Here is a 15,364-nt window from a genome sequence, read left to right as displayed (position 1 = left end):
AAATTGGATGGATATACACCTACAGCAGCACTCATCAAACTCTTCGACGAGAGGGAGATTCCGTATCTCGTCAAGTGGGCGGACGATAACCCAAATCGCCTTCTTGGCCTTGTCTGGACCTTCCCCTACTGTCTTCAGATGTGGAAGCGGTTCCCCGAGGTCATCAGCTTTGATAACACGTATAACACCAACCGCTTCAAGCTCCCATTATTCCAGGCAACAGGACAGACTTGCCTAGGGTCGGTCTTTAATGCCGCCTTCGGTTTAATCAACAACGAGAGACGGGAAGGGTTCCAGTTCCTTTCCGAAAGCATTCGGCAATTAGCAGAACAGCACTCGATCCGACAACCAGACATCATTATCACCGACTTCGACGATTCGATGAAAGCCGCCCTAAACGATCAGTTCCCTGAGGTACAGCAGCAGCTCTGCATCCATCACATCAATTCCAACGTCCTGCTCAGGTCGAAACAGAAGTGGGTTAAGGACTGCAGCCACGATAGCAGCAGCAGCAGTCTTGATAGCAGCGACGAGGAGGCACCTGCCCCACAGACACAGGCAGAGCTAAGTCGCAAAGACCGACATTTCATCCACGCGCCAGCAGCCGAGGTTATCCCTCATAGCTACCAAGGGGTTCTTATGATGTGGAAGCTTGTCGTCTTCGCCGAGACTGAAGAGGCTCATGAGAAGGCATGGGTAAACCTTTGTCGAGAGTTTGATGATCAGCGGGCTATCCTGCGATATCTCTATGGAACCTACATGCCTGTTAGGGCTCAGTGGGCACGCTGCTTCATCCGCAAGTATCGCAACTTCGGCATCCGCGTCACCTCTGGTACAGAAGCAAGCAATAACAACGTCAAGAGCTACCTTCTCAATGGCATGAGCCACCTCTATCGGCTGGTTGAGGCGATGCAGGATATGATAAGAGACCAAGAGCGGGACTTCACCCATGCTAGCGCAGAGGACGAGGTACTAACTGCCCGCGAGTATCTCAGCTTGAGCTCTGAGTACCTAGGTGAACTGCGAACATCGATTTCGTCCAAAAGCCTCGGACTGATCACAAAGCAATATCGGCTAGCAAGGAAAGCGATGCCGACAGGGAAGAATCCGTTCCCTGATTCTCTCGGGGATTGCAGTGAGGACTGCTCAGTTTCAGCAGAGCTTGGTATCCCCTGTTGCCATAAAATCTACTCGAAGATAGGGTCTGGTACGCCTTTTACTAAGTGGGACGTCCATCCACGGTGGCGGCTGAGAGAGTCAGCCTCTCGAGATCCCTATCGACGGATCCTCGATCCCAAGATCGCCACTGCTCTCCGTGGTAGGCCGAAGAACACTGCACAGGCTGTTCCGACATGGCTAGCTATTGGTACAAGCAGCCAGTCCAGTCTCCAAGCAGCCAGTAAGCCAGCAAGCCAACCAGCTAGCCAAGCGTCAGGGCGCAGGCGAGGCCGACTACCAGGGAGTCGGAACAAGTCGACGCTTGCTAGACTTGCCCTGGAAGAGAGCCAACAGGCCAGTAGCCGGGTCAGTCCTTCATCCTGGCCCCAGACACGTAATCAGTCAGCTACTCTGGGAAGTGGAAGAACTACAGGGATACGTGCCAGCGGGCGGAGGACGCAACCAAGCATCCGGAGGCGAAGGAGTCAGTGGGAGATGGTGGAGAGCGACGAGAAGGTTCTTTCTTGTATAACAGTTAGGAAATAGAGGTGTAAATTGTTGAAATGAGCATATTATGTTGATTGAAGAAGAGGAAAGACTGGTGCTAACCACCGGAAACTATTGACAAGACATCCACATCCTCGCCACCAATGGATCGGAATAGCCATTGATCCGTTAAACAATGGATCTCAACATAGATAACTGCCTTCGAGGGCACAATGGAGTTGGCCTTGTTCTGTATGGAAAACTAGACCTTACTTTGACGCCTGTGAAAGACCTGTTCAAGGGAGCTAGCGGGACCTAATTGCTTCTACACTGAAAGGGAGGTCTTGTTAGCGAAGCTGGCTTCACCGCCTTTGCGGGGATGTATCTATGGGTCAACGGAAATCTAGCGAATCAGATATTACAAAAGTCATGCCCGTGTAAGAGTCATGCCCGTGTAGCCAAAATGTCATGCCCGTATATCAATTCCCGAATATTCTTTCACCAACATGTCGTCTTCAATTCTGTCTCCGAATTTCAAGGGTCAGCTAGGCAGAGCGTAGGGGCATGAAACAGGCAACTGACTCGAGATTCGTCTGGGGCTCCCACGTCCACTCTTTGCTGCTCTCATGGCCTTGCCATTTCACTTGGAAATACATGCAGCCCTGGTATCTATCAGTGTCGTGCCAGCCTAGAATGGTAGAGGCGATGATGGCCTAATCGAAAGTATTCGTATAACCTAGGTCGTCCCCGAAATACGAGGAGCAGAAGGTGAATAACCAAAGGTTTATGTGGCGCGCTAAACGCGACGAACAAGGTAGAAAGCAAACAATCAAAATCTAATATAGCCCTTACGTCTTCATCAACGAAGTGATCCTGGATAGAATCTACTAAGTATCTAAATCAGATCAGTATGAATATAGCAGTCCAGGTTACATGATTTTAGAGAAGCTGTTGACAGACGTTTCACTTACATGCTGTCATTTTCATGGTTATCATCTGTTTTAGCCATAATGGTCGTTTGTCCAGTTTAAAAACACTTGAATACTGTGCTATAGAATACTTTCATCTGGATGAGAGTTGAGTAATCGGTAGGACAACACGGTATTGCAGAAAATACGACCATGAACAATAGAAAGGTGATTGTTGAGTCGAACGGAAAGAAAGAAGGAGACTATCCCGATTATCTTAGTAAACAAATCCAAGACTGGAAGCAAAAATGGCCGTAGGATAGTAGTAGTACACCTGGATGGGAAAGGTCCCTGAATTGCCATGTGCCGATGCTTTACGTATACAAGAGCCCCAAGCGGGCCCATAACTCGACGAGAAGATCCACTTATAGACAATGGAAGTAAAAGACTCCCATAGCCATTTTTGGCCGGTCTAGGTTTTCTTTGTATTCTTGTATTCAACCCTAGACTACAGCTTCTATTGAAACATATTGCGCCGATTATATAAATATGAGCCCCATGCTGCTTCGTGCCCTGAGCCTGCCTTGCCATCTGCTTGCTTCCAATAGGCACTCCTGTGGTTGCACGATAACAGCCAAGTTCGCGTGCGCCATCAACCCAACTCTCGCCATGAACTTTAAAATCCTCGCGTGGAGCTTTATACTTATCCAAAGCGCTATGGCGCTGCCAATTTCTATCCATGAGCGAGAATTGTTAGCCAGTCGAACAGATACAAAAGGCAAAGACCAGTGCGCGGAAGAGTTGAAATTCTCAGAAGGTACTTCGGATGCATTCAAAGCTATTGCTTGTCTTCTGCATTATTCCTTCCCTTGAATACAGGGGATGAAGTCGCCAAATTAAGTGTCGATGCTGGAGAGAAGAAAAAGAAAAGAAAAGAAAAGAAAAGCTGGGAGTGAGGAATCTTTTTCGTACCAAATGGCGAATTTTGAGACACAAGTAACTGATACGTACTTCGTATATTCCGAATTTGATCTAAAATAGAATGCTATTGCTTCATCCTTGCCTTGTGTAAGATGTATATTCCTACAGCTCCGAGGGTCTTGGGCTTCAAGGATTCAAGGTGGAAGCACCCTAAGTCGGCCACTGGTTGCGGATTCTTACACTGAAATTGGCCGTTTGTGGTCAAATACGGGATCTTTGTTCCGTATCTTGGGTATTTGGTGATCAGTAGAAAATGGCCAAATTTGACCCAAAATCTTAGATCAGATAAGGCCAGGAAGATGATATAATGATTTACAATAAATACCCTTTTGCTGTAGAACTGCCAAATTCGTCACAGGCCCTTAACAACAACAAAAGAAAAACGAGCGTTGCCTCATTTTATTTGCAAGAAGCTTTTTTAATTAAGTCCCAAGGCTGTCAATCGCCATGAAAACTCGATCACGGAAAAGTTTCGCTACCAAGAGCGACATTACTGACGCTGGAGGCCATTCATCCACGCAAAAGAAAGGGCCCAGCATTCAATGGGATTGTGCTGACATAGATCACATGGAATTTGACGAATCAGCAAGTACATATCACGTTTTTCTCAAATGGCCAAATGGCGATGTATCGGAACACCCGAGAGAGGAGATTTACGAAAACTGTCCTCAACAGGTAGGTCAGAACCAATTCAGCAGCCTGCGGTTACAATCTCATAGTTTCATCAGATGCTTAGATTCTACATAAGACACATCAAATTCGTTTGAAGGAATGGGAACTTTGAGAAATTCTGTGGTTGACACAAGCAAGTCATCTACTTTGTGGGTCAGACGCACGGAGGATAGATACAACCATCCTTCATCATTTGACAGTACAATACAATATAATACAATTTATTACGCCCGGCGGCTTGTGTTGATCGATAGAATACTATTCACTAATGCTTACATACAATGCCTACTGTAGACTCGTCAAGTCATCCATACCCTAATCAGTCTCTGCCTAACATCCCATTCTCTCACTAGCGTTGTGTCTCCATACCATCCACAATTCGCTATCTACTATAATGTCCTTAACTCTCTTGGAGTGCATTTTGACTCTCGATTGGGCAAGCTTGGATGATAAGGTGGTGGGCAAGCCTCGTGGCAAGATGCTTCGTGGTAAGATGGCAGGCGTACTTGGGCCAGACCAGCTGCAGCCGTCGTTACCATTGTTGGTCCGGCAAAACTGAGCGTTGGAAGCCGATTTGCATTCTCAAGACGACAGGAGCACCATGGGCCTTTGTGTACGTCATGTTTGCGTAAGTCATGTGACTTATCCCACCATAGACATGCAGTAACCCCCATCACATTCCACTTCGACGTATCCTCAAGTAAAGGCACTTCCTGAACTTTCTCTAAGAAACCTATGACCTTTTCACAGCGGCAGCGCCCGGTATGAACCTGAGTATCCTTGAGAAATTTAAGGATATCTTCAGGTGCAAGGACTCTCCTGTCTTCAAAGGCCACCGGGTTGCCCTGGTTATCCAATACCTTGTGTCTCCTCCAGAGCCACGCATGCGCCAGGAGTGAGATTAGCAGTCTTCGCCGAGCATAGTGTAGTCTCTGCTGTTCTTCCGGGACTTTTCGACTTGGCGAGTAAAAGAGATTGACCATAAATGAAGATACTTTCTGCACACCCATTTTAAGGGACCCTTCATCTATCACTTTAAGAGAGAAAGAGCCATCCTTATTTAGGAAGACTGTAGAGGCAACTAGCCATGGAACAGGCTTAAGGTTTTCTAACGACTCAAGTTCTCTAATGACAGCGTCTCTCATTTCTTGAGGGCCACAGTAGATAGGCGCGCAAAACACCTTTTTTGGGAGCGATATCATCTCTAAAATGTAGCTACGACGAGGAGGTTAAAAAAGTATAAAGAAATATCATTAAGCTTAAGTTCAGTAGATAACTTGCCATCTGGTCATCTGGCTCTTTATATTGAGTTTTAGGCCTGGCCAGCAGCGTGGATGCATCTGAAATGCGGCGACTAAAGAAACATACTGTCGCGGCCTCAACTTCCCGCATGACGGCACAATACCGCAATACATGACCTGTCAATCCTTCCCTATTCTGATTTTCAAACTTGAAATATACTACACCCACTTGCTCATTAATGCAATATGTATGCAAATTCGTTGATAGATGAATATGTCTTTCGATTAGAACTAGTCAAATCTTCTAGGAGACAGACGGCCAGAAGAAGTTGGTCTCAAGAGGGGCTATTGATGGCCGAGCACAAAGGCACTCCCATGCTGTTGGGGCCGAAAGACGCCAGGGGCCGTACCTGTCGTACTAGTCATGCATGTACTAAAAATATCAATTTGCCAACCGAACTGGCATGCGATACCTTGCATTCATGGACGTTGCGCGTGGGATTTCGCTGCAGCAAACTACCTTGAAGAGTCGTTTAGAAAAGAAGCTAGAAGAAAAAATGAGGACCGGACTTTCGACTTGAATTTATCTACACGTCATTTCTTAACTGCCGTTGCTGCCCAGGCGGCAAACATGTTGTCATCCAACGTTGTTGCTCTAGAGTGACGTGCTTTTTTAGGCTTTTCTTTCATCGGCTACGGCTAAATCTATAATTGCCTTACGTGATTGTGCTTCACAAAGGCTATTCATTGAACCTTTTGTACACGGTATCTTCTTTGCTTTTGAAAATGGCATCGTCGTCCTCATGTCTTTACCCTCTCCTTTCCCGAAGTTCGCAGCAGCTACGCCCAGCGTTCGAAATTTCAAAGGCAAACTTTTGGTTGGGCCGATGTGGCGAAATATAGGGCAGTTGGCCTGGCATGATTTCCTCATTACCTGCGGAGATTATCTGTATGATCGCAAAGTTATGCTCGCTTGGTGGTCAGGCTTCGCTCTCACAGTCGTGCCGCATGCTCTACAGCATTTGCAAACCTATACTGTACAGAAATGACGTCATGAACCACGGATCCTCGTCCGTGTTTTATGCTATCGTCCACTGCCGAGACCAGCATGATGCGTTGAGGATCCTCGCGGCTGCCAAAGAGGGAGGGGCCGATTTCACAAAATGCCAGGACGCTAGGAAATCTCATCCTCTGTCCTTTCATCGCGTCGACGCAACTCTCTTCTCGCCACTTCATCTGGCCGCACGCAGAGGATTGGATGATATCGTTAGCTATCTCATCGACCAGGGTCTTGATATCGATGACAAAGAGGGCCTGCATCTCACCCGAAAGACACCACTAATGGAAGCGATCCTCAACCATCAAGAAACGACAGCTGTGCTGATAGTCCGGCGAGGCGCTTCGAGAGGCCTATGTCCTCCAAACTTGGAGGCATTCCAGGCAAGCATACGAGAAGGTCTGAGATGCTTGGTAAGGATCATCGTGGAGCGGAATAGAGTGGATGTCAATGCCGACCTAGGATACGGATGCACTCCTTTGGTGTTGGCTGTCTGTCATAGAAAAGGACCGATGATACCGACTTTACTGGAACTGGGCGCCCGTGCGCTACCTGCGATGCGACGATTTTGCAGTGACAATGCATTTTTATCTATTCTTTGGTTGCTGGGCTCGGGCTCTTCAGTTTTGCAGGGGTCCCTGAAAATCGACGAGACGTCGGAGCTTATCTTTTCAATTGCCACGGAACGGGTGTCATCATCCCAGAAGAATCAGCAGATTCTTTCTTTGGAGAGGCTTCTGAAATTCCTCTGCCATGATAGACAAAGTCTTGGAAATGTCATGGTATCTTCCGCCAGTGATTTTGAAGATTTCCTGGATGCCCTCTTGCAGACGATATTATCCGTTGATCACACAGACACTCATCTTGCCAGTCTGTTCCAGAGCTGGGGTGCGCGAATCCATACAGGAGTTTTCCTTCAATTATGCAGGATCTTGGGTTCTTCGCTCTTCACCGAAGATATCCGGCGCTGCCTCCGTCAAAATCCTGGACTGCTTCACTGTTTCGATTTCGTGCATCATTATTCTTTGCATTGTTCAAGCCCAGCAAGAGGCTGGGCAGTCAGCTACTTTCTCAGTCGAGTGCCTAGCTACGCGATACGGCTGGTGCAAGAACTGAAGCAGCATGGTCTTCCGTTAACTCGGAGAGGCGTCGAGATGTTGGACCTATCCAGTTTGGAAAACGGAAACGCACCAGGATAGGGCAGCCCAGTCCGGGTACGATGGCTTAGCGTGAAGACACCGAACCGGGCCGCAGGCGCCGAAGGAACAAATAGCCATGAACTAGGCTCAAATTTGGGACTTGAGTACCAACCGGGACACAAGATGCTGGCTTTTACCCTTTCATTTGCTTACAACTTCTATAAGTGCTCAAGTGCCTACCAAGCGATAGCAACTCGGCTCCAACATTGGTAGTTTCTAAAGGCTGACGAGCTCACCAAGCACTCGGAAGGATGACAAAGGCAAAATAGGTCCCAAGCCCAAAGTCCTACACTGTGCTGTGTTATTCAGAGAAAGTAGCCTTATTTCAGAATTCTTCTTTTCTGATGCCACAAAGCCGTCATACTTTCTATCTACGACGACATAAGGATAGGTACAGCACTTTCCGCCAACTTCCAAAAGGATGCTAGTTGCCGTCGACCTCTGAATCCATCTGGGCAACCCTGTCTTCATCTACAGCACCCTCTTCGTTGGGAGTACCAGGGATGACTTGTGAGCATGATAAGTGTAGGCCATGCGATTCCTCTGGTGTCGTTGGCGTATTGGTTGAGGTGTTTATAGTGAGTGAGAAGCTCTTAATATATACTGGAGCTTGGTTGTGTCTGAAGTGGCGATATTTGGATTTCTTCTGCGGGCGAACAAGGCGCTTGAGTATGCGAATATCTCTGCCCAACTTCTCCATCTTCACTTCCAACTGCAGCAATTGCGCAGACTCAATCGAACTTTGAGAGGCCTTGCAACCTTGGGTTGAGCGTAGATCTTGACCAGCATTTTGAGTACTTTGAAGACAACAACTGGCATCTGGATCCATTGCCGTCGGGTTGGCATGAAAAGATATATTGACTTGACCAGGGCATGGATGCTCCATGGGCGAAGTCCACGAGATGTCGGATGGCTGGCTGGAACTCATAGCTGTGCGATCGTTTGAAGGGTTGACTGCGAAGAAATGCAGAAGAATACAGTAATGACAGTAGGCATAGAAGAGAACAGAGCGTGAGATGCGTGAGATATATGAGAAGCAGCTTATCATTCTCAGAAAAGGTCGCCCATTCGTTACTTTTTTAAAGCGGCTAACACCTTGCAGCTTCATTATACCCCTGACTCGAACTATCGGTATTGACAGGACTGATTGTGCATAGCAACACTTGGGCCACTAGGTCCTCTATCTACTTGCCTTTTTTCTCACATTGGTCCCCTGCTCAAGTACGGCATGTGACCTGTGTGGTGCGCTCCTACATTTGAAATTCACGCAACTACTTTCAATCACCATATCCACCTACTGCTTCAAACTTACAAGTACTCAGGACGGCACGACATAACGTCCCTGGGACTTATTAGGCCCAAAGAAATCAAACCCGACTGAAGCTCAGAATCTTTGAGCCTGGCCCTGATCTCGAGACTGACTTGGCGTAAGGTGAGGATTCGGCTCTGCAAGAGGCTGCACTTCGACGAGAGATGGGTGAGCGAGACTTGATTGCATCCGAGGTCTCAGTTCAACATCATCACATCATCCACGAGATATCCGAAGTTTCACAATAGACTTTTTTGGATGAGAAGAGACAGTGGAGTCAGGTCTAGTGCTGTGCTGACCATAAAGTTTGACGCCCACCGTGATGCCAAAAAACAGTTTTAAAGACCTGACAATCTTCTTACCAGGATTCCTTGCCAAAAGAGGTTTCTTTTACCGGTTACTGGCGCACATCTACACAGCCTCATGAGCCGCCGGCCTTGAGTTACTATCATACAAACTTGACGGTAGTCCGGACAGTGCCTCACACTCGCATCCTTGATTGGTGTAGTTGGACATCCATTGAGATACAATCCATGTCACTGGCACCTTGTGGTTGTTAATTGAATTCTCCTTATACTTCCATGCGTGGTTCTGCACGATATGTTGTGTAAGAAGGACTTGCCGGCAGAAACCATCAGTCGTAAGTCCTAGGCTTGTCCCCGTCCCTGAACGGGATTGGTAGTAGTCACTGCTCGATCATCATTCCGGCCCCACATAACCCATCCCCTTCGCCATCTCCAGCACTGGTTAAGAGAAACCTGTAATTACCACCTGTTAAGTGCATGCTATCCCCCATACCTGTATCCTTGTCTCCTGAACCCCTGAAGACCATGGCGAAGGGAATAAATATCTATCACTGCCCAGAATTTACAAAATTTCGATCAATCTGTTCTATTTTCTGTCAACGACATCTCACAATGCCTCGTATCCAAAATAATTGTGGTGCAGAATCACTATGCGCCGATCATCTATCAAATCCTTTTCTACTACCGCCCTTTGAATATTTGGAACCACAGCTCGACCTGCAAGCTGAGTATCCTTCATTGATTAGCCCTCTCTGTGCAGATAATCCAAGCGAATTCACTACGCCATCATGCATCGATCCTTCTTGGATTCATGATCTCTCTCAGACAGTAGTGTTGGATCGATCGGCTAGCTATCACGTACTCTTTGCTACCGATCAAGGGCAGATACTTAGTCTCAACCCAAGCTCTCCAGAAATATCTGCTTTCACTTCATTTGATCCGGAAGAGACTGTCTTCTCCGATTTCGGTTGTTCAAGAATCGATAGGTATGAGCTACAATGGCACGGCCAAGAACCTCATGAAGTTGAATACTGACCGACCAACCTTAGACCTGACAAATCGGTAGCCCCGAATGACTCAACTTCTGTCCCCGGAGTACCAGTCGTCAGACCCAAAAGTCATGGAGAAAGCTCTCTTAACTCCGAAGATTCGTTTTTTAGTGCCGCGCCCCATGGATCTAAGAGGAGGCCGGACATGGAACGTCAAAAGACCAGACTTCCCAAAAAGGCCAAGTTCAGCCACCCGAATTCCGGGCTGGACAACTCCAAGCTTCCCGATTCAGAGCCTGTTCGAAGTGAGGGTATGAACAACCGCACAAACATCGCACGTGCCGACAAGTTGTCCCCTTCACCAGGCCAGATGAACAGAACAGTCAACGTGAGAGATACTTTATGCGTCGCCCTTGGATCAGGCAGCTAATGAGTACAATTTGGAATAGGATGATAAAGCCGATGAGCTCCGCCAGGCGCTACCGAAGCTCGATAAGAAAGGGGATGCCACCTATGCAATACGTGAATTATCCAAAGACAGGCCGGTAGACTCAAAAGCTATCCCCATACCCAATCGGACGAAAAGTAAAATCCCAGACAATGGGGTCTCTAAATAAGGTCCCCACAAGGGTTCGCAAATGGTTTTGTATTATACTTGGAATCTCCTTTAGTTGATTTGGGTTTTTGGACGCAATTAAAGCCGGCATTGTTTTGAGATACTTTGAAGCAGCAACATCACAACAAGGTGTCATTCAATTTATGTACCTCGTACCACTGGTATCCACTTCCGTCAGATGACCACCTACAAAGGACGAGAAAATATGATGTCTCTGCTGTCACTTATATCTCATTAATTTAGTAATAAATATAAGTGGTAAGGAAAAAAATATATAGAAAGTTAAAGGCATGTGTATTGCTGTATCCTTTGGCTAATTGTGTCATGAAATCACTGCCTGCTTCTGGAGACTCTGTTACATCTTCGAAAGGTCCAAGGTTTATATTAAAGGTTTAAAGGAATCCATTGAAGGAACCATTCTCCGTAGCGAGACCATCCAGTTCCACAGCACTGTAAATCCTGTTCGCAAATTTGCTCTCATCTCCTCTTGGCATTTCTTTGTGGTGGTGTCTCGTATCGAGCAACACTTTCATTACGCAACTCTCTTCAATGTGGCCTTGAGCTGCAGCCCTATATTCGTGTTTGCAGGAAAGTATAGCATGCTTAAAATTCATAAACACTTATAACCTCTTACTCATTACTTTAAGAATAACTTTAAATTACAGGGATCTTTTATTCTTTTACCAAAGATCAGATTCTTTATAAATAGGTTTGTATAAGTATGTACTTAAAATCCTCCAACATAAACTTAATTCATCGGACTAATGCTTGCACTTAGGCGTTTTTCAAAATCTAACTCTCATCTTCGACTTAGTGAGCCATCTATAGTAAGCAGAGAGGTATCCCTTCAAGCGACAAATGGAAGTAGTGCGTAGGAATAGGCCAGAAGTTTTGCAGAACGTAACAGTAAAAGAATCTGTATCATAGAATATGTGAGTTTAGTCTACAGATTGTACACCTCGAAACATAGATTACCTTGAAGCATAACTCCTCTTTAACCTTACTTCATTCCACATCCTTCACATATTATATCCTCTCGATTCTCTATAATGTCCTTGTAGTTTTTATAAATACGTTCATAGTTCTTTGCATACTTATAGCAGGATTGTGAGTAATCATACTCAAACAAGAGACTCTTCTCTCTACAGATTTGAAATGGTCTGTTGCCCATATAGTCCTGCAGTGTAATGGTACAGATTCTGGAGACAGATTCGGCTGACTTAAGATTTCTACCCAGGCCAGCTACGGTTTGCGTTTGCCTTACGGTTGTTTCTCCCCACACAAGGAACGCTGACTGCCTCCCTATGGCGGAAACCTCACTCAACAGCTCAGGCCATCTTGTGTATATTGAATTTGCGGCTGAACCAGTCATAACACAATGAGCATTCAAAGTGATTCTGTGATGTTTAAAAGCATAATCGGGTTGCATCACCTTTCCGTGATTATGCATAGCGTGGGGTTGTAGGCACTCTTCGAACAACGCTGGGTATGTGTTACCCTCACAAATAAGAGCCAAGTGACCTCTCTGCTTAGGATCGACGCTGTCTTGGGAAATATGGTTCAAGACACTTCCGATAAGAACAGGTGGATTTCCGGCTTTGCAAACTTTCTCCAACCATCCGTGGCTTTTGAAGAATAATCCCCATATCGAGAGTATCTTTTCATGGCAAGGTGATCTTACAGGACTAAGTTTTGGCGTGAACAGTTTAGGGAATAGCCAGCTCCTTACCGTCCTCCCCTTCATTGCGACACGTATTTTTTGGTGGCTCGCCATGACTAAAGTGGGAAGCCGATGACGACCGATATACTCTGGAACAAGCATGTGGCCTATATATATGCACTACCTGCATGGTTCCGACAGGCCAGTTTTAGACCAAGCTTCGGCCATAACTCACCGATCGAATATTACTATATCAACTGATAGTCTATTAACTGCTCTAGAATTCGGTATAATCCAATAACACTCGCACCCGCTAATTCGATGATTGAGTCGTGCACTTGGCACCTAATCTGTTGATGCTATAGTTATCCAGGTATTCCTGGATCTTTCCCGCTATGGCCTTTATTGGTTTCTTCCGATAAGATAACCGAGCTTACTCGCTACGGCCTACTCCACCTTTTCGAACCAATTATATCAGTATGAGATGCTGCTAGCAGCAACACGGTGTTTAGCTCAGACTCATCTCAGCGCTGTTGTCCAATCAACGATCAGATATATCAATCAGTTGAATCAATTCAAATCGTATACTGAAACTATCATGTCAGCTGACTCAATGCTAAGCACTAAGTCTACAGTAGAATCTCAGCATGGAATACAAACGTACATTAGATCCTTAAACCCATGTTATTCATCTTAGCATGAGTCCTTGCCGTTTTTGCTAGTATATTTGCGTTGCAAATTGTTGACCTCGGCCTCCAGGGTAAGTCGCCTCAACCAATCAAACGACTGATTGTTGTGGCGCTGGGTCGACTTGCGTTCGTTTCCTCCCTACATTCGCCAAGACATAATGATATTGTCCAAATTATAGGGATTAAAGCTTTGATGGATTGTACTGAAAAAGGCAAAGCTAACGCGCTGGGTCGGCAGTCGTGCTCGCTACTTCGACCAGGCACCAAGCCACGCCAGAGGGTTCTGCTTATCCAGGAGTGCGCTTGTGATGGTTTAGCGCAGTTTCCGACGGAAGTTTTAGGGCAGTCGAAAGCCATGCGCTGCAGAGCGCCCCTGTCGGCAATCGACAGCCTCTCCGACCCAAAGGGGAAGAAGTAGCGAACGACAGGGCCATACCGATGGTGCCAGAGTTGTTGTGGAGCCCCGCATTCCTGTGTGATGACGTCGAAAAACTGGCCCCAAAGAGGGAATCCAGGGACTGTAGGAATATGGCGAAGCTCTGACACGTAGCGTGGAAAGATCCAGCTCAGCCAGACCACGAGATGCACGAATAATGCAAAGGTCCACGAGGCGATGAGGATGGGTAATAATTGGCACTGTAACTGATGGGATGTGAGGAGCGCGTACGCTGTGCTTGAAGCGAGGAAACAAGGCAAAGGCGACTCCAGCAACAGTTCGGTCATAGCGGACGGAAACAGATGCGGCTGACCTGAAGCGGTAAGTAGGTGGGTAAGTAGGTATAGGACCAAGAGGATATCAGAGATGGTAACTTGTGCAGTCGTTAGGTATGGTCCTGCTACCTTCGGGGAGACCTCGTTTTTCGTTGTAGCAGATGATGCAGAGGTGAGGTGAAGTAGATTAATTACTGGAAACTAAAAACAATATGGGAGCGATACTGTATTGTGCAGTATATTATTCCACAGTAACAGCTAGCTGAATAATCTGATAGCTCGCATAGCCAAGATATGTGAACTCTGCCTTGCCAGCCCGTATTGGCCGGTTCTCCCTGTTCAGCCAAGAGTCAGAATACTGGGCAGCGGCAGCAGCACTAGCAGCAACATTATCTATAATGGATTCTGCGACACAGTTGGTAAGCTAGTAAATATCGCTAAGGTGGCCACTAATAACCACTAATACGGCCGTTTTCCCCCAGCTTTCATCTCAATTAGTACTGTCTTGCCCCTTAGACCTGCTAAATAAGCCTGCGTCACCCAATATTCTATGAGTCCCATGCAGCTTATCCAAACGCGATTGTTCCGAGACAATAGTACAGTAATAGTCCTCTGAGACACCATATCTGAACACCTGGTACCCACGGACTGAAAACCGTTCGGTCACAATCCTGCAGTATTCCTCATTGCCCCCCCCGGGCCTATCCAGACGCCGGGACTTCACCTGCCAGGCAGGACTCTGTCAAGTGTCGGCGCGGTTGTCCTTAGTGCCGCCACTTCCATTGCAATACGGTTATGGAGAGCTACCTTGGTTCGCTGATGAAGCATGTACCTCCTAGCCTAGATCACGCCGTGACCTATACGGCTTTTCTTCTTTTGCCTATTCTCCTTCTTTTACTAGGTACAATATACACTCGACTTCAATCCAGACCACATTCCCATAACGATGACTCGACGAAATCCCCTCCCCAGCCTTCGTGGGGGCTTCAGGGGCTAGGCCATCTACTCTCTCTCACTCTGCAGCCAGAGAGTTTCTTGACACGCCTCACGTATGTTGGAGACCCCCTTCTGCAGTCTTATTCAACTTCGTATTACTGGATCCACCGTTGCTTGCCGGCTTTGGCGGTCGTTGCATCACCGCATCGCTAACTGAACTGCGCATCAGCCACGAATTGCGAGGAGCTCCAGCTTATATCCCGCTCATCGGTCGGGAGATATACTTGGCGATGCCTGGAAAACAGATCGAAGGACTGTTCAGACGGAGTAGTAGTCTGGTGCCGACGCCCAGTTTATTCGATGCTCTGACCATTTTCTTCGGCTTATCCGGCCGTGATATCCACATCTTCAACCATGACCGTATTTCCGCCTACGAGGCCAGTGTAG

The 15,364-nt window shown here is 46.8% G+C and overlaps 4 protein-coding genes across 4 annotated transcripts; all 4 read left to right on the top strand.

Annotated features, from left to right (window-relative positions):
• Positions 1 to 3,101: 3,101 nt before the first annotated feature.
• FOBCDRAFT_204443 (uncharacterized protein) lies at positions 3,102 to 3,508 on the top strand (the record flags this gene model as incomplete). Its single annotated transcript, XM_059609124.1, has 2 exons — positions 3,102 to 3,369; positions 3,432 to 3,508. 2 exons carry the CDS (start codon positions 3,102 to 3,104, stop codon positions 3,506 to 3,508), a joined length of 345 nt encoding a protein of 114 aa, XP_059467611.1.
• A 472-nt stretch (positions 3,509 to 3,980) lies between these two features.
• Positions 3,981 to 5,104, top strand: FOBCDRAFT_242021 (uncharacterized protein; the record flags this gene model as incomplete). The annotated part of the gene is made up of 4 exons (XM_059610430.1): positions 3,981 to 4,208; positions 4,621 to 4,693; positions 4,726 to 4,818; positions 4,956 to 5,104. 4 exons carry the CDS (start codon positions 3,981 to 3,983, stop codon positions 5,102 to 5,104), a joined length of 543 nt encoding a protein of 180 aa, XP_059467610.1.
• Positions 5,105 to 6,249: 1,145 nt separating this feature from the next.
• On the top strand, positions 6,250 to 7,702 carry FOBCDRAFT_204442 (uncharacterized protein; the record flags this gene model as incomplete). Its single annotated transcript, XM_054706022.2, has 2 exons — positions 6,250 to 6,395; positions 6,490 to 7,702. The coding sequence occupies 2 exons, from the start codon at positions 6,250 to 6,252 to the stop codon at positions 7,700 to 7,702; spliced, it is 1,359 nt and encodes a 452-aa protein (XP_054561997.2).
• A 2,226-nt stretch (positions 7,703 to 9,928) lies between these two features.
• FOBCDRAFT_242019 (uncharacterized protein) lies at positions 9,929 to 11,020 on the top strand (the record flags this gene model as incomplete). The annotated part of the gene is made up of 4 exons (XM_059610429.1): positions 9,929 to 10,302; positions 10,366 to 10,693; positions 10,755 to 10,890; positions 10,977 to 11,020. The coding sequence occupies 4 exons, from the start codon at positions 9,929 to 9,931 to the stop codon at positions 11,018 to 11,020; spliced, it is 882 nt and encodes a 293-aa protein (XP_059465440.1).
• Between the last annotated feature and the right edge of the window lie 4,344 nt (positions 11,021 to 15,364).

The sequence above is a fragment of the Fusarium oxysporum genome, chromosome VII, assembly GCF_013085055.1.
Source record: "Fusarium oxysporum Fo47 chromosome VII, complete sequence".
NCBI classification, from domain to species: Eukaryota; Fungi; Ascomycota; class Sordariomycetes; order Hypocreales; family Nectriaceae; genus Fusarium; species Fusarium oxysporum.
This window is presented reverse-complemented; position numbering and strand designations above follow the sequence as displayed.